We start from the raw sequence: 20,266 nt of genomic DNA, 5'->3' as shown, positions 1-20,266 counted from the left end.
AAAAAAAAAAAGAACAACAGTAAAATCACAATAATGAAAAGTAAAGTTTTATCAATATTCCAAAGGAAAAAGGAAGGCTCAGGTTATCATAAACTGACCAGTGGGCACTCAGCTTTGCAAAGAGAATTGGCGTGAATTAAGAAAAAATGGTATAAATTAAATTAACCCAGTCAACAAGGAGCCCATCAAATTTGATTTACTGCTCTGATGATTACTCGTCAGGATTAACAAGTCTTATAATACACACCTCCCTGTGACTCTACACACAGTCTCAACAGAGCATGCCTTACAGAGGACCAACCACAGCCAGGCATCGCTTCTAGATTTTTCACACCAACTGCTTCTCCAGGAAGAGGAGAAATGTACCAAGTGGCCTGTCTGCAATTCTGGAACTCACTTTCCTTCTATAGTCCCCTCAGGCCATCTCAAACATATTACAGTCTTCTTCTGTCAGCTCAAGCTTCCTTTACACAGCACCTGGGCTCCCATAGCTGGAGATGATCACAGTGCATCTGTTACCTGTGCATCTCTTATGCCTTTAGATCACACAGCTTTTCTGGTTATTCTTTAAATACATACACTTTGTGAGCTTACTCAGCTATTCATACTTGTTTATTTGAAATATCACCTCAACAAAAACATTAATCAGGTACAGCATAACGGTAGACCAAGTCTTTAATACTCTTGTGTTGCAACATTTATCTTCAAGTATATGCCCTCTATTTTTATGTTTTGGAAGATACGACATATACTATACAGTACCCTACCACATACACAGTCATGAATGTTTTCTGTGGTCTTTCACTGCTTGAATGCTTAATATCTTAAAGTCTCACTGCTCTTTCTAGAACTTTTATATCATGGTATCAGATTCTTAGGCAGCAGCTCCCTGCCCTTCATTCCAGTGCTGTAAAAGTACACAGAAGTAGGCAAGATCAGAAAGCACAACCTATGTGTCAGCACGGTTGAACTAAGACAGTACATTGGATTGAAGATCACTAAAGAAAGGAGTAGATAAATGGCGTGAGAATATAGTCTGGGGAGCAAAAGAAGGCACAAGTTGCCATATCCCATAGCAAGGTCTATACTACAATTAGCACAGATCAAGCATATACAATAAAGACAATGACTTCAATTAAAGACAGGCATCTTCAGAACACCTTTCTTCTGATATTATTTCTGAAGATGGTTTACACTGAAATAAACATGGTCTCTGCTAAAAAATCTTCATTTACTCCTGCCATATTTCTTTTTGTCTTGTCCTGGGTCAACCTCTAGAGCTCTTCTAATGCTGCATCATGTTCATACAGTAAATAAAATGGCAAAACATTAAAACAGCACAAGAAAACGAATAATTTTTGCAGGATTAGAGAAATGTCTAGTCTTACTAGTCTTACTTTGCAATCAAATTATCACCAGACCTCGATGAAACAGTGTCATAGTGGAGAAAGACATGAGCAGGAGAAGGACAAAGTGTTAGCTTTTAAGAATATTTAAGAATTCATTAACAAGGTAGAAAAGGGAGACAAGGGGAGAAAGGCCCTCCTTTTTCAGTAGGATGATAATTTCTCTTAGATTTAACATTAAACCATACCTTAAATTGGATCAAATCAATCAGTGGAAGGACAGACATTGATTACTCTGAACAAAGTGTTAAATGAGCAATAAACCCAGATGGATGTTCAAAGCATGCAGCAGCTAATTCCTGGTGCCTATATTCTCCAAGTATGCTCAAAGCATCTCATTAACAACAGACTCAGATTCTCCTGCTGGGAGCAGACAACAGTAAGAAGTGAACCTGTACAGTTATTTATTCCTTTATTAGAGATCTGTAAACCACTGTTAATGAATCCCTTAATTTGCCTTTCTGTTATTGTGGCAAGTGGTAGTAATGGTTCAAATTAACGTTCCCAAACACACATCTAATTAAGTGAAAAGGCATACTGTTATAGTCCTTCATCAGCAGGATAAGGAGTGACTGAGGCAATAAGCCACCTCCAAGCAAGTGATAAACCTCAAAGCAAGTTTAATTAACTTGAAGGAGAACATACAGGAGAAAGCCACTGCTGTTAAACAGCTCTGCTTTAAAAAAAAAAAGAAAAAAAAAAAGAAATCTACATATATATTATCCTATTAAAAAAAAAAAGTTGGATAATAGCTTTAGAACCCATTTTTGATAAGCAAACAAAAGAATTTAAAGTATAGTAAAAACTAAATTAGAGCATTTCATGAATAGCCTCCAGTCAGGCTCTTACCAGCCTACAATTTTAAGCAGAAGATGCTTGGGAACAAGAGGGTTACTTTACCCTTGCTTTAAACAAATAACCTTCTTTTGGGATAACCTGGTATAGTTTGAATAAAACAATTTTGGAAAAAAAAAAACTAAACAACAAAAAAACAACAGATGGAAAGAAAATGCAACTATTTCAAACCCCAACATTTCTCCTTTGAACTATTCTAGATTCTACTTAACTGTTTAACAAGATGCCTGGAAGAATTTTAACACTTTTGGATTTATAATAGCTAGAGTTGTTAAGTGTTTACTGTGTTGTCAGGGAATAAGGAGAAGGAAGGCAATGCACAATTTGTCAAGACAATTCTGACACTGCTGCATCCTCCCCCTAGTAGGTCTTCCCCCATTTATTTGAGCTTTTCAGGAGGGAAACAAAGCAAACACCACAGGAGAAGGAGCAAAACCTGTATAAAAGAAAGAAAGCAAGTGGGGAACTTCGTCATCTCCATGCTTTCTGGCTTCTTAAAATATAGGATTAGATGCTAAGTAGGTCCACTAAATAGCACACAGATAAATGTACATCTGAATATTTTATTAGGATTTATCAGAATAAGATAAGCAAATGGCGTTTCATTTCCTTGAGCTTAGTGATGACCTAATGTTGTAAAAGTAAGCCTTTGCTGATGCCACTTAATTATAAAAAAAGTGTTTTGGTGTATGTTTATTTTTTGTTTTGGTTTGGTTTGAAGATGAGGAAAACAAATGAGTTCCTGTGAATGTTTCAGATTTTCAGAGAACTCATTTACTTTGTCTGTCAGGTCATACATGATGCAATGAACAATGTCTGGGGCAAAGCTTAGAGTTATGGTAATTTAGCTATACTCCCATAAAACTGAGCATCAAAAGCCAACAGCCACCCAGTAGTGTACTAAAAGTTGGTTTGCATCCATAGAAGTGCACAGAATCTCTCATGAAACTATTTTATTTCATTTCACTTAAATGTATAATCTCATCCAATTTAACACATACCTATTAGGAGAAACAGTTCATTTTATGTTAAATCTAGATCCAATTGACATAATACTGAAAAATCTGTCATATTCTCCACATGCTAATTTTAAAACCTAGCAACCAAAATAGAAATAATTCTTCTTCCCCTAATTCAGCTTCAGAAATTGAAGTTTAATCTTTGCTTGTCCTTACCATGTGCTTTGGGCTGCTTCATCAATGTCAGGTAATACAGTTTCTCCCTCTATCTCTACACGTCTGTCTCCACCTCCTCTAACCCCATTCCTCCTATTTCTCAAAGCTAACTAAATTAAAGTTTCTACACAGGCAAGTTGTGGGAAAAGGTCCCTGGCAATCAGAGCAATGGAAGGTTGTTACTGAGATCCAGGTTAATTCATCCATCATTTTAGAAGACACTCCTCTCCCTCTGAAACCCTCGCCAACAGCACTAATATCTCAGTTTGCACAGCAGGTTGACAGAAGACACAATTATACGGTTTTAAAAGAAAAGTACTGCAAAATTTGTGCTTCAGATTCAATACGTTATTAAGGAAACCTGTTACACTGGAAGGGGATTAATGATGGTCAACTCTTTGACATGAAGACAAGTGCAAGCCTACACTAAACACTAGCTCTGCTAGTGTTCTTTTAAGATTAAAACAGAAGGTATAATTGAACATTTACTGAACAGCAATATTCAGAATCTAAAGCAGTCCCTACTAAAACAGATTGAACTTCATGATAGGAAAAGCATGATAGGAAAAGCATATAAGGAAGTCAAGACACCTCCTACGGTTGAGGTACAAGATTTGTGAGAAATTTGAGAGGCGATTAACAAAAATTGACTGCAGTTACTTCATTCTATTGCATTCAGAGAAATAACTGTGCACGCTCTAGAAATAAGCCAAACTGAGCCAAAAAGAACCTTTACTCAGACTGACATTTCTCACTAGAATGGGGGTGGAGGAATGGGGAAATTGGGGCAGTTGTGCCAAGTTGTAGGCAATACTGTAGCACAAGGAAAATCCCAGGGCTACTGTGGGTAGGATGATTAAAATGGAAGTGTAAGCTAGCACTGGTCCACTTCAGAAAACTTTCAGAGATCTCTGTGGATGGTGCAAGAAAAGTGAAATGAGCCTAAGATACTCCTAATTAATCAACTCAAAATCTGCAGGAGAACTGGACATTTCACAAAACAAAATGTCAGCCAGAGACATCTCATGAGGATGGGAAGACAGCTGCGTCCAGGAGAAAAAATGAAATTTTTTTGCAAAACAGCTACAGAATGTCCACAGACAACCAGAGGACCACCTTTATTTCTGAAAATGAGTAGGCAAGACTAATTTTAGCTGTAAAGGATTGCAAATAGCCTTCCTGCTAACTGCCTGCTATGGAAAATACTCTTCCTTTCATATGTTTAGAGATCTCTATCTCAAGAATAGCTATTTTTCTTCTGTTCATACTGGTAAAATGTTACAAAACTCATTGTTTCTTGACTAAATTACCCATGGCCAACTTGAAATAATTTGGTTTACTGCCAACACTACTGTACAGTTAATACAGCTATTTCCTCCACTAGATGTACCCACTGATGGATTTATAGGCAGTCACTGTGCACAGGCTCAGTTTTTTTTCTCCCAACATCGATTCCAGTTCTCTTCTTCTAGCAGCTCCTTCCTACATCTCTTCTAAGCATATACAAGCAGAATTATATACATTATTACAGTTTAATTCTCTCAAGAATCTTGTGCAATAGAATCAATCTTTCTCTGTCACTAGTGGAGACAGTTTTTAATGACTCATAGTATCATATCTGCCTTTTTGCTTAGCTGCATGTCGCTGGCAGCCTCCAATGGGAATCCAGTGTGTATCCCAGCTGGGATCCTCTCCACCTTGCTCATTACATTAAAGAAGTCATGAACCTCTGTTGAGGCTATAGAATATAGAAGATAGAAAAGCTCTGGGCCATGAAAATAATTCTTAATCAGATCAACTAAAGCAGAAGCCTAGGGGAACAAGCATAACTCCTTGATTTTGTTTGGATGCTTGAGAAGTAATTCGTAATAGGAGTACTTCTCCTGACAATGTAAATCAACTAATATATTAATGCAAGTTTATTTGCATCTTTTCCACGTGCACACTGCTACTGAATGACTGGGTAACATGTTAAAAGATTACAGATTATCATTTTCACCACTAAAACAGGAAATTTTAATCAGTCTAATCTTCCTGAAATTTCATTTGATGTAGTTATTAGTTTTCAATACGAAAGTGCTAGTACAAGAACACAAGATAATAAAAAAAACTTATAATTTCTTCGAATAATTCAAGACAAACGATTCTGCAAATGATATTCCACAGGAAATGGAAAATTAATAATGCATTCTTCTCACTGTCTTTTATTAGAGCACATTTGCAGCTTAGGACAGAAAATTTATTTCTCACTGCTTTTAGGACATGTGAAGCTGATAAAGTACATGAGGAAGAAACTTGAACTAAAATTTACCCACAGGCCTTAGCACAAATATAATAATATTAATGCTCCATTTAGATGACTTAGAGTGAAGCATAGATACAAACAATGCTTCAAGGAAAAACTCAGGGAACTTATCACTCAACAGATAAAGTTACACACACAGACATTCAGAAATTTATTTCCTCTTCTCAAATTTTGCAAAAATTCACATTAGTAACATCCTTGGAGCCACTTGTGACTACACATAGCTGCAAACATCACTCATGAAAAGGAGCCGGAAGCTCTACATCACATTCTCACAGAGTGGATTTACTCTCACAATCAGGAGGACTTGACATAAAACGTACATAAAAAGTAATACCAACTCTTGCAGTTACAGGACTGCAGCACCCCAGCAATAGCTTGCTCATCAACTGAATCTATGATCCCACGACACACAATGTCATCATATAGTATAGCAAGTGCTTCAAGAATAGTAGAATATGTAGTGAAAAAAATGGTAAAAAAAATAGTATTAATAATATGTACAGTCAGGACAGCTCAACAGCAAGTGCAGTCAATAGTATGAGGTCTCTGGAGAAGAAAAACAAACAACATTGTGGGAAAACTCAAAATTTAGACTGGAAATACAGAATAAGGAACAGAAAAATCTAACAAATTATATGAACACATAACAGATTAACACATTAACTATGATGGACTGTGAAAAACAAAGACTTCTATTGTGATTTTAATGACACTGATTATTTTCAATTATGCTTTTTTTGTCAGAGCTTCATATCTCTTGCTCTGAAGTAGTAATAACTTGCAGAGAAGCCAAATGGATCCTACTGCTCTTACTGCATTTGGTCTTTTGCAAAAGGCAGAATAAACAACTAGTATTTTTTCATAATCACTGACAATTCAAGAAAGGCATCTGAAGCTCATCTCATAGCGATTCGTTAAAAGCAAAAATTATAGTGAGCATAATCTTCCCTGAGATTTGGAGCCTATGAGAAAACAGAGAAAAGTTGTTTTGTTTTTTTTTTCATAAGGTATTGAGATCCATACAGTATGCATTCATCCAAGATGTAGCTTCATGGGACTGCAGAGGGGCTCAGACAGCTCTGACTTATGCTAGCTCTCTTTATAAAATGGTACTAGCTGACAGCCTTATGCCTCATTGCACTTGGCATCTCAGACAATAGCAAATCAATATGAGTACAGAATAAATCTCATTTCAGGTGTGCTAGACACACAGAAAGGTTCAGCTCGTACAGGGACAAAAGTTTCTCGCAGTGCATTATACTGCTCTGTCTGGTTCAAATTCATTTTCAATTAGGAAACAAATTGGGAAACATACTCCATTGCTAAATCTAACTAAAAAATTACATGACTAGAACTTTAAAAATTGTGTACAGTAAAATATATTCAAAAGGAAGACATTATTTAAGTCAGTTGTTAAGATCTTTTGCCAAGGAAAATGGTTTACTATAGTTTGGATGCTAAGAGAAAAAAAACTGATGTATAAGGACTGACAGTGCTTCCAATGTTGACAGCTAGGACAGCATCACTATTTATCACAGCTTGCAAAGTACTGTCTTACTGTATAGAAATGATGATTATCACTGACTTCAACACTAATTCTGCAGCCTTCAGCACATTGTAACTGGCACTGCACTGAATAATTATTAGAATCACCCATGCAAGAAGAGCGATATTGTGTAGCCAAATCATTACAAGTTTTGTGCTATACTAACTTCTGTCACAATGTCATACAGTATCTGCCTTGTTTTACTGTATGCATCCAAAGTTTGCATACAAAGTTTGGGAGTATCCCAGGACATCCCTCTTAAAAAGGATAAAAGAGTAAGACACTGTGCACTCTTTGATAGCAGGCACTCCATCTTTCAACTTTGGTGAGGAATAACCGGAATAAACCAACAGTGTTTAGCTGAGCGAGTATGGAAAGAAGGAGAGTCATACAAGAGAAACTTGATGTCAGAATTTGGCTCAGTATTACTTATCAAATAATAAAATCGAATCTGATGCAACATGAAAAAAATACATTTCTCACCTTGCTCCAGCAATAAGCTCTTTTTGTCCTGGATCAAATGTTAACTGTGAGAAGTCTACAGCATCTTCTGCTCTGAACACATGTAACCAAGGGGCAATTTCTAAAACAATGAAGAAGAAATATATCTGTTATTGTAAATATCATAGTTACAGTACATCAGGTCCATTTGCAGATAACTGTGGGGCTGTGAGTTCTCACTATGGTCCACTGAAGAAATATAGAATATTTTCACCACCTTGCCACATAATCTTCCTACAGACTTATAAAATACATCAGGCAGTCATTCAATACATGCTCAAATTAAGCATTCAAATTTTTGGTCTGATTCATAAGCCAGATGTGTTTTTCTCCTCAGTTAAAGCAGATAAAAACTCAGTACAACTCCCGTACGCTGGCTGATAACATACAAATGAAGTCAGATTAACTTTTCATGCATCAGAAGCAGACCTGGATTAGTGGTTGTTTTTGCTTTATTCTTTAGAGAAGATCTGACTGAGTGGGAAACAGTGAGAAAAATGAGAAAATTTGACTTTTCATCATTTCCTCAGTAACGAGGTAAAGGTGTGGAAGATAAAAGTGAACAAGCTTGGCATTCAAGTTAACATTTTTTATTTTTATAACTTGTCTTCCTCAGACCAATGCACTGCTACATAAAACACAGAGCAGAAAAGAGGGTAAGCTGCTGAAAATCAACAACAAGCTGTATCTGCATTTCCTATTTTCAAAATTAAACATACATAAATAAGCAGCTCAGTAACCAGTAGAACACAAGCTCTTTATATATTTGTATTGCTATTATTCTTGCATCCATATCACTAGTTGGACACAACAGTGTGTTAATATCACCACAAGAATGACAAACTTTGTTCTGGAAACATAGTAAGATTCACTTATTTTTATGCAGACATATTGAGAATATAAATGGTTCTTTAAAGAAAGTGTAGTTGCAAAGAATACAACCCTCAGAAGTTTCTCTTAATTCTCACAATATCAGAACGCTATTTTTAAACATTTGCTTCAAATCAGTCACATGGAATGTATACAAGAGTAGAAGAAATCTACATACGTATGACAAAATGAACCATCTATTTAAGGACTATGGTTACAAAAAACAATAAAAAGACCAAGGGTGAGCACATAGTCCCACCATTTGGAATACAGTCAACACCAGCCCCTGAGAATACTACAGCATTGTCATTTTTGGAACTGATATCCCCAGATGCAGTTCAGGTTATCAACCCCCATTATAAACTTCCTTCTTTACTCATATGCATATTTTTACTTTTGCAAAAGTCTGGATTGAAATAATCCATGTCTGGTACCTGTTTCTGGATGATTTGTTCTTAATTTAAATATTAAAGTTTTAGCACAAGTAGGTCATCCGTGCCTACAAAGAGAGCCCAGGAGAAAAATGTTGTTCTGTGCCCAAATGTATTCAGCCATTGCAGAGAACCACTGAACATACTGTGCAGAAGCTGTAGCGTTATATATTTGGGGAAAAAAAAAACAGATGGAAGCACAGAGTAGAATCACTTGTGTGTCAGAAAACTAACTTCTGCATTTTTAATGACAGCCTGTATGCATTTGGGAAATTACAGGCCTGTAATGTCAGTTTGTACGCGTTCTGCAGAATTTGTAGCTGTTTCCATCTGTGCTGGATAGGTTATCAAATCAGGTCATGGGAGGGGATAGGGCCACTTATTAAACAACCATGTACAGCTGCCACCAGCTACCACTACAGATGTTGCGTACAGAACCTAGCAGGATTCAGCAGGGAAAAGAATATGTATACACATTAACACATTATAGGCCTGTATAGCTATATATGCATTTATCTATTTATGCTTACACCTTAGAAGGCTACATAGGCAAGACCAAAACAGGCATTTCCTAACTTTTTGATACTTGATTTTGCAACTTCAGCTATTCAGTGATGCCTTCTGTATGAAATGATCAATAGTAAAGTTATAAAAAGTCAAGAAATCAGGTTAAAAGATATAGAGATGCAAGTCTTTAAGAAACTCAGTTCCTCAGAGCTTTAAAACCAGGCCAGAGGGCAGAGGATGCACCAAGGCTGGAAGAACAACCCTAGGACACAAATTAATAGCAGAAGTCTACAAAGGAGACTGAGAAGCAATTCTCTTCTACTTGTCCTGCTGTCTCAGTACAGTAAAATAAAACTTCAAGGTACAGCAAGGAGGTGATCAACACCATTTCTAGGTTTGGAGCAGGGAGGGCAGAGGTTAGGCAGTGCAAGGCAAGTCAAGGTGAGAAAGCAAGAAGAGAAGCTAGGAAATCTCTCTGAAATCTGGTTCCCCTCTACTCCTGCAAACAATAAATTATTTTATCCATTCTTTGTTGTATTCAGCGTCATTCTTGCTTGAGGGAATAAGGTCAAGAAGATCAAATGGCAGCAAGAATTGCTTTCTTTTCAGCAAAAACTCTAAAACCATGTCTTGTTTGCCACAGTAGCATCATGTGTTGCATAGGAGCAAACTTTTATGGGATAAAACTACAACTTTGTGTTATTTTTGCACAGGAAAAAACAACAAAAATACAATCGAAGCCCTTTTAAGTAGAGAAATAAAAGCTTCTTGGTAGAATACTGCTTTAAGTCACGCTATAAAAAATTGATGCAACTGTATCACAGAAAAAAATATTTATTACCCATACATCAAAATCTAGTTGAAAACCCAAAGGTGTAAGTCTTTCCATTCTTTCACGAATTCTCTTTAAAGTAAGAATAGTATAAGAATCTATTAAACATCCATAAAATAATTTTCTTAGAATTGAAAACCCATTATAAAGTAACAAGAATAATTTCATTTTATTAATGGTGTTCATATAGACGCAACATGACATCTTTTCCAAAATAACACATCTATATATTTTGTATACTACAACACAATAAAGAATGCATAAGTTAATTAAAAGCTGTCTGCTGATATGACCAAGCTATGCTGCATGCTGATCACAGGTGGCAAGTTGCAGCAATCCCACTCTCCCCCATTATCTCTAATCTCAGGCTTTCCCTCCTCTTCCTCCACCCGTATGTCATGTGCAACAGTTAAATACCCAGTCCTTCTCTGAATCCTCTCTTCCCACAACTGATATTCAAAAACATTATTCTGACACACCTTCAATCTATCTTCTCCCCACCCCCCACTGCCTCTTTTAAAGGTGAATATGCACATCTACTTTTCCACATAGTTCTCAGGCTTAAACCTGTCCATGGAAGAGTTACATTCAATCATGACAACACATGATGGACTCTTTTCAGTACTAACATAGCAGATATGTACCATTAGCTGAGCGAGATACATATCACTTACCAGAACTATGTTACTAATATATCTAGGTTGCTCTAAAAGTAATGCTTCATGTTTGTTTCCATGGAAACTACAGCTGATACAAAGACCACAAGAACACTATATAATAGAGCAAATTCTCAACTACTAAACACTGCTTTTCAACATAATCACCACCATTAGCTGTGCATTTCCACCAGGAATGAACAACAGTCTGCATTCCATACTTATAAAAATCTGGACCAGCAGAGGTGACCCACTGTCATTGTTGCCAATGCTGAAATGTACAACTGCTACCTCACTGTGTTCACATCCACTGTTGGCTCGCCATCAATACCGACCAAGCATTGATGAATGTCAGTGGGTGCCATTATTTCCACAGGGAGAAATTCAGTGACACACCTTCACTTCATCTGCACTACCATGTCAGACACCATTCTGTCAGATTGCCCCTCTGCTGCCATCTGTCACACGGCAAAAAAAGGTACTGGAATATTGGTGGGAAGGTTCAGTCTCTACTGTCATACCATCAATATCTGCCTCTGAGTTCATGGGCCAACATAGTAAGATAGGAGGTACTGCTTTTGGAGCCACCCTTGTAGTACTAAATTTGTAAGTCTTATAATTAAAAAATGTTCCCAAAATAAAATTGATCTTTTTCCCATGAAATTAAAAGATAAGTGTTGAAAGAGTCAAGAGATTTTGAGGAACCTACAGCTCTTTCACAAGCTGTGAACCGCAGTGGGTTTCCCTGGATCTTTCAGAGTTTGGCTCTTTCTTTAGTAGCTTAGATTTAATAGGAAACGAAGTGTGCCATGGTTCATAAACCCATGGAACAAAAAAATGCACTGGAGTTCCCTCAGCTTGTAGAAAGGTCAAGGGAGTTTTCTAAACGGAGGTTAACAATCAAAGCTAGGCAGGAGGGTGTTAGATAATCATACAAATAATAGAAGTACAGAAATGTGCCTCATTTTTACTTTAATGTTAGTGTCTGTCCAACAGGTCCTGTCTTGTCTGGCGCACATTGCTGTAGACTAGCCACAGGTTGCTGAGCTCAGCAGTTCTTTGTAAATGAAATGGTCAAGTTTTCTCTAACCTAAGTTTCACTGTTCAGCCCACCAAAATTGAGTTACGGCAACTAAAAAATAATTTGAAAAATGACAAATAAGGGAGGAAGTGGTATATTTAGAAATTAATTCAGAAGTGATCTTTAATGGAGAATAATGAAATTAAAAGATGAGACCTCCAGTCTCACTAGAAAATTAACATAAATATTAAGAAAAATTAATAGTGTTCATGGTGTACACACCATGTCACTTCAAACCATGGTGTCCTTTTGGGTAAATAAGAAGCACAAAATTAAACATTTGTGCAGAATCACTTTTTGAAGATACTCTGTTAGCAAAATAATAATTGTACTACTGTGAAAATGAGCAGATTTGCAATATTAACAGAAGTCTCTGGGTGGCATCAGTACTACAAAATCACTAATCTTATCGTAAGAAAATTAAAATCTGCTACTGAATGCTGAAGTTGTTTTCTAATTAAACATATCTAATCTAGTATGGTACATTAATCCTCATCTTCCTGAGACTGTGTATTGATTTTAGCCTTAGATTTCACCTCCCTGTTATATCTATTTGTACCAAGTCTCTATCCTCCTGAAAGTCAGTGACGTGTCAGAAGCTCCTCCATGATATCCCATGCTGTCCTGCTGCCAGCCTCCCTCACCCCAGGGGGATCCACCAACAGAGTTATCACGGATGGCAAGAGGCCATCCACCTGCTCACTCCACAACATGCTCTGGTTTGGGGTTTATTTGTGGCACTGCACTCTCTAGGGACCAACAAGGCACACTGAGAAACTTTCTGCTGTGACATTTCCAGAATCCATCAACGCTAACTATTTTTGGACAAAGGCTGAGAAAAACAAGATATTCTTCAGTAATCCCTGTGCAGCATCGGTATCAATTCCAGCGTGATTGTTATGCCCTCATTTTAAGCTTCCCATTATTATCTACTTCAATGAATAATGAATTCATTCAAAACAACTTCAAGAAAATAAGCATCTCTCTGTGCTAGGGTAAAAAAAATAGAAAAGAAAAATGGCATGCTGAAGCCTGTTGCATCTTTTGTAGTTCACTGCTGTTTACACATTTTTCTTACATTTCCAATCATCGCCCTTTTTAAGCTCTTCCATCATATCATCCTCACAGTAATGAATTAAACACACTCTTATCTTGCTGGTAAGTCATCAGCTCACTGCACATGAAAGTACCACAACTCAAGTGAATAATGGAAATACGTGCAAATACTATTCCACAAGTGCCAAAAGAACAAGACATTTCAGGCAAAGAATGGCTGCACTCCATCCAAAACCACTCATATTTCATACCTACTGATCCAAAAGGGGCTTAGTGTGTCAACAACACAACTTACTTTCCTAGGGTTTATTCAAGGTACGTGTTACTCAGCACTCACTACAATGACTTCCAGATTTAAATAACTTTTAAGCTCTAAGGTTTTTTAAAAAATCTGTAATTAGCTGGAAGAAAGTTTCTATATTTACACGCATATCATACACAAGTGTTTGTTTCCTTCAGGGCTTCTGAAAACAAAGCTGTGAACAGACTTCTCCATCAGGCATCATGGTTCCCCTGTGTGTCAATGAAGTGGAGGGGAAGCCAGGCAAGACCTGAGAAAATGGCTTTGTGTCCTCCTCAAGCTATAGAGACCCAAAGCTCCATAACAGCTAATTCATTCCACTTGGGGTGCACAGTGTTCCAGCTATACATAGCGAACACTTAAATTGTGTTTAAACCCACACAAATACAAAGAATTTTTTACATAACTTTAAAGCCATTCTTTACATATTTGTACATCATATACATTACTTCATAACTTTTAGTCACTCTTTACATATTTTTACTTATTTTAAAGCAAATTCTTCTTCTATCTATACTAGTCTAGCACTGTTGCAAAACAGGTCAGTATGAGGTTTCTCTGATGGGTTTTTTTACTGCTGGATATAGTCACAATGAAAATATCATAAATGCAAAAGAGTAAGGGAGAACAATTAATAAACAAACAAATAAACAAACAAAAAAAAACACCAAAAAAAAAGAAACTCCTGCTCATCTTACAACTGTAATAAGCACGGTAAATATTTTCCCATTTCTATTACAAAGCAAAGACTTGTTCTACAAGTTAGAAGTAATAAGCAATATATTAATTATACATTTAATAATTATTATATATCTCCAATTCTGAGCACAAATATCTGTCCTGTTACTTGCCATTCTTCTGTAAGCTGGAAGAATGAATGGTAGAAGCTGAACTCTTTGAACATAGCAGTCTACTGCAAAGCAGAGAATGCCTGCCTGTCATAGACTTCTTTTCCAAAACCTTTAATTCTAGACATATGTTTTCTATATGCACTGGTATGTTGGTATCCTTAACTTTAGATCCTGACTGCTAAGGCAGGTTGACTTGCAGAACTGTATCAGTAAAACAACCATGTCTGGCCCATGCTTCTACAGGAAATAGAGCCATGATTTAGGAAGAGCCTGCAGGGAGATGATGTAGAGTCCTGCCTCTTGGACTCTTGGACTGCAAATGCAGACTCTCTGGAGAATGCAAAGCCATAAGCACTCAATATAGATACAGATTCACATCAAAGCTCTGGACATTCATTAGCCCTTCCTACGGAATTTACAGTGCTGTCCTTTACCATGCATTTCATAGTCTGATGAATTAATTATTAATGCATCTTACAGTAGCAGAGTTTAAAGACAGTACTTAAAAACATTGTATTGCAGTACCAGAGTTGAAGTTGTGCACTTCCTTGCTACTTCTGTATAAGTAATCTGACTTTTAGATAGCAAGCACATATATATTCCACCCACAGTGAAGAATTACATTTAAGGAAGGTGGCTCTTGTTCTTTTTCTTTGATCTTTAGTATGCTCGTAGGAGAAACTACTGCATTACAAATATTAAATAAATAGAAAAAAACAAACAACAACAAAAAAAACTATCATTTAAACTTACAGAAAGAACACATAAAAAGATCTTTTTTTCCTGAAAAGTATCCAAAAACCAAGCCCAGCCCCATGTCCCAGTGAAATTCCTGATCCACCTGTTACTTAGATTTGAACATGTTTGCCATAACTTTGTGTATATGGTCCATATATCCAGATGTCAAATTTAAGGAAGGTGATGAATGTAACAGATCATACAGTGTTTGCTACCAGACAGCTCTCCTAGTCTAAATGGAATACACCAAAAGCAGACTAAATGCAACACAGGCAAAGAAAAGCAAAGAAATCAGACAAAAAGGTGGTATCACCAGGCACCATTCCATGTTCCTCTATAAAGTGAAAGGCTTTGGACAGACAGGCCTACATACAAACTCAGTACTGTTTTCAATGAGAAAGCCACTCCATGTAGACCCCCATCAAAAAGAGTACATTTATGTTAGGGCTGTATTGATTTTAGTAATACAATTTTAACAGTATGCAGACATCATAACTGGGAATCAAAAGAAAATGTATTTATAGTAGCTAATCCAAAATTGCTACAAAAACTGAGAACACTTTTTATGTTACTAATAGACTGGGGGCAGTGAGTCCCTGGCACAGCTGCCCAAAGAAACTGTGGATGCCCCATCCCTAGAGGTGCTCAAGGCCAGGCTGGATGGGGCCCTGGGCAGCCTGAACTAGTATGGAGCAACATTTCCACAGCAGGGCATTGCAACTAGATGGGCTTTAAGGTCTCTTCCAACCCAAGCCATTCTGTGATTCTATGATGGAAAAATAACAGACATTCTGTTGATTAAATAGTGAAGAACTGTGAAGTTTCTAGAATAAGGACGTAGGATGAAATAAGAAAATATGATTTCTGCACACCAATGGATGAAATAAAAACAACTGCATAAGCAAGTTTAGCTAATGCAGTACAAGTCTTTATTAAAGAAAAGACGGAGTTGCTATCTTGCCCATCAAGATTAAATCAGCAACCACAAACTACAGATATTTCTCTTTTAAGTCTTACTTTGCTACATTTTGTTCCCCTTTGGAAACGTGAAAACATGTCAGATCTCCATCTATAGTTCAGAGCTCAACTTTGCTTATAGGGGAAAAATAAGAAAAGAAGAAAGCCAACCTCAAAACTGTGGCTTCCTTTCACAACCCACCATTCTGGAGATCTCTTTAGATCATGAGCAAAGCAGCTACCTTTCTTCTGCCATCCAACAAACACAACATATCATGGTCCTGAAGCCTCACCTAGAAACTCTGCCAGCTCCTCTGCACTTTAAAGCATATATAATAAGATAGATCCTAAGGCTAAAAAAGCTCTTGATGTTATCCTGTAAGTCACCAGCTGCTCAATGGGCCACTAGTTTTTAAACAACTATTACCAGCTTCATAACAATTTTGGACATAACACAGCAGGACTATAAGTAGTTCATTTATTATTAAATGGGGATTAAAAAAAAAAGAAGTATATTAAAGTATGTGTTTCTCTACTTAAAACAAGCCATATGTTACAGAACAGTGAACTAGAACTTCTTTCTTAAACTTACTTTCTACCCAGCTCTCCATTTCTTCTACTACTGCTCTTGTTATTCCCTAAGTTATGGCCTCAGCTGCTGGCTCACAGGGCAAGAGAGATGCAGCCACAGCAAATGCCCTGCCCTGGTTCCCTGACCTGCTTTCACAGCCCACACTTCTAACCTCCAAAGTCTCAAGGTGCTTCTGCTCAAGAAACATTTAGATGTTGCACTAAGGGATGTGGTTTAGTGAGGAAATACTGGTGGTAGATGGATGGTTCGACTGAATGACTTTGAAGGTCTTTTCCAACTTTGGTGGTTCTATGATTCTAAGGCAGACAATCTAGCCTGTATTTCTGTTTTCTTTGCATGGACAAATCTTCGCCAGTTAGAAATACATACTTCTGTATTCTTATGTGCGTGCAGATGTCTATTACTGGGATAATTAAAGGGAATTTGGGTTCTGACTGTCTGTGCCCTCAGGGAAGAGACAGTAACATCTGCTGCAATGACTACTTATTTCTTATTTTTCTGAACAAGGATTTTGAATTGTTTATGTTTCATTGTTCAAACACACACACGTTGCATACAAACACAAGTTATAAGGGAAAAAAAGACTTAACTCCCACCTAGATGAAAGCAGTTTCAGTTCCACAAGCACAGTTTTTATACACTTCAGATCACTTTAGAGTTCTGTAGAAATTAAATAGTGACAAGGCATCAGCCATGATATCCAATTAGAGCTTTTTGTTGTTAAGTTTTTGTTTGTTTTCCTTTCCTTTTTTTTTTTTCCCCCCTTCTCTCTTATACACAGAAACCAGAAAACCAGAAGGGGAAAAACAACAATGAAACCTACTTAGCAAAGTTTCACTAGCTAGCTGAAAGAACTCTGATCAACCACACTCTCCTCCTCACTTGTAAGGAAAAAAAAACCTTGACTTACACATAGAGCATCTGATGATATAATGTTTTTAAATTACACAGTATTAGTCATCTTAGGATAGCATTGTAGTTAGAAATAATAACCAGGTAAGTTTCACAACTGTTTGAAGTGCTAAGAACTGTGTTTAAAAACTTTCAGTTGCCCAATCTTCAGCACTGTATTTTGAACAAATGTTAAGTGATTTACAGACTGTTGCTTAAACCTGGCGTTGAAATACGGATTTCCAAATCTAGTCCACTTCAAAGCAAAAAGCCTACCGATCTTCACAAACTGCTCAAACTAGGAGCCATAGAAATATCACACTGCAGACTACCATTAAAAAACAAAAATTATGAAAGAAAGGATATGGGCAGAGTCAAAACTAAAGGGTCTGGGAGCTCAGTTCTGGGTTTTTCTCCATGATGCATTGGAATACAACACCAACTCACATTTGTCTACTTCAACAGTGCATTCCACTGTCATTCTTTTTCCATTTTGTCACTGCACATATCTGTTCTCACTATTTTGCAGTGAAATACTCCTAGATATCACTCTGAATGACACCACCTTGATATAAGGCCACTGACATAGAAACACAGCAGGGATAGCAGTCTCTCACTGTCTAGATTCTCTGCTATCTCAGCTCTTAGGACACTGCTGTCCTCACAGTAATCGTTACAAATTTTTGGTTTTATGAAGCTGTCAGCAGGAGATTTAGCAACTACCCTCCCCTTCTTGAATAGTATGTATGTCTGGACACACAACAAACAGTAGCTCAAGGGCAGCATTAGAGAAAACAAATTCAACAAAAAAAAATTCCAGAGAGAGGCACCTGCAGAACCACAAGATCAGTATTAGCTGCCATGTTTGTAAGGGCAACTGAAGAATCACCTCCATGGCAGTTCACAGCTAGGATGATTCTTGTTTATTACAGTAAATTGCTTAGCATGTTATTTGAGAAAGGAGTTTAAATAGTAGTAAAGAGAACTAAGGGATCACTGGAGGCTATCAAAGCCAGTTTACTCTAGCAGACTACAAGTGTTGGAATGGTTTATTGGAAATTGGTTTAATGGTTTATTATCTTCAACCCAGGAATCTCATATGTAAATGCACACATTCAGGCCAGGAAAATAAATTGTGTACATACTGCATTTATAAAAGCAGTGATTATTAAGACTAACGGTGACCAGAAGTCTGTCATCAGATTAGAGGTGGATTTGAGTAGAAGTGGGTAATGTTCAGGTGAAGAGTACCAAGAACGTATGCAACACAAAAGTAATAATCCAGTATTAATTAAAGGTGCTGGCACAAAGATACAGAGTTTCAGAAAGTTTTCAGAGCATTTTCTAGGCAAACACTACCGCAGCTAGAATACAGTAAGATTAAGTTCATGTACAAGAAGAGAAAGAGGGAAGCCTGGGGGACAACATGGAAACTAATTTATAGAAGACTTAGGTAGAAGGCATAGAGAAGGAGAACACACTGGGGAAAAAAGAGAACAAATGCAGGAGATGTCAAATAGAGAGAGAGACAACCTCAGCGAAACATAAGCATTATTATCCTGCACCAGATGCACGTTCCTTCTACTTGTATATCCTGTTCACATCAGCTATTAGTTCAAGAAAGCCTGGGAAAAAAAGGCATAAGGAATCTGCTGTACACAGCAGTGGTATTTTCAAGTCTTAACATTATGGTTCAATCTAAAGCATAAAAATGAGAAATGGCCTAAGCCTGAAACATATAATTTAAGAGCAGAAAACTGGGAGAAGTTTCAGAAAGCTAATCAAACCAAAAGGATGAAAAATAATTAAATAAATAAATAAAAATGAGAAGGGCATGAGAAACCTCTGTAGAATTCTCAGGAGAGAGAAAAAAAAAAACACATCCATTTGTGAAGGAGGATGAAACAAAGAAAACTTTTTCCCAACTCTGCACTGTAAACCACCTTGCATGTAGGCTAACCCACACTTTAGAGTAGGGACTCATTCAGCAGCTCAGATGCAGATGAGTACATTATCAAAACATGGAGTTTTTCTGAGCTGTGAAAACAATGCCACCCATCTCAGCTGTGTTTTCACATGTGGAAATAATACTAGTTACATCAGACCTTCCCCACACCAGTGAGAGATTTGTTCCTCACTGGGGCAGTTCTGCTAGTCAGCACTCCAAGCAGACAGTAGCTTCACACCTCAGCCTGCACAGAGCCCATGTTCTCCCCAGTAAGCGCAGCTCCCCCTTCCAGTTACCAGCTCCAGCACCCACCACTGCCACTGCCTGCCTTCCCCTCCCTGTAGAGGGGCTTAACTTTTCACATTTAACAATTATAAGATGGCCTTGGCCATAGAGTTTACCTTGAAGGAAACCATGTTGTACAATTACAGGAAACGAGTATCCGGTCTTAATGAGGAGTTTCACAAAGAAACCTGCACAAGTTTTATTTATTTACTGTAACAAAGAGAAGCATAGGCCAGTTGCTTGTAGATAGTTAAAATAGTACCATGTACTTTTCTGGACAACACCTGTTTCAATTAGCAAGACTATTTCTCAAAATGAATGTCCTGCAATGACACTTACCTAAAGTGGCATATTACAATGCTAATTTTTTTTTATTCACAATGTTTGAGCTTAACACAATTCCTTGCCTCTATCAATTCTGCCCAAGACAACACCTCTTAAAATATTTTCAGTCCTGAAGATATTTCATGGAGGGAGAA

General features: G+C 37.2%; 1 protein-coding gene across 2 annotated transcripts in view; it reads right to left on the bottom strand.

Annotated features, from left to right (window-relative positions):
- SEMA5A (semaphorin 5A) overlaps nt 1–20,266 on the bottom strand; it is a 238,393-nt gene that overhangs the window by 192,075 nt on the left and 26,052 nt on the right. For both annotated transcript variants that reach the window (XM_010708516.3, XM_010708517.3), the window contains exon 3: nt 7,774–7,873. In XM_010708516.3, coding sequence (XP_010706818.1) covers nt 7,774–7,873 — 100 coding nt within the window. The remainder of the gene's footprint in view (nt 1–7,773; nt 7,874–20,266) is intronic.

This window comes from Meleagris gallopavo, chromosome 3 (assembly GCF_000146605.3).
Source record: "Meleagris gallopavo isolate NT-WF06-2002-E0010 breed Aviagen turkey brand Nicholas breeding stock chromosome 3, Turkey_5.1, whole genome shotgun sequence".
Taxonomy (NCBI): domain Eukaryota; kingdom Metazoa; phylum Chordata; class Aves; order Galliformes; family Phasianidae; genus Meleagris; species Meleagris gallopavo.
Note: the sequence above shows the minus strand (reverse complement) of the source record. Positions and strands in the feature narration are given on the sequence as shown.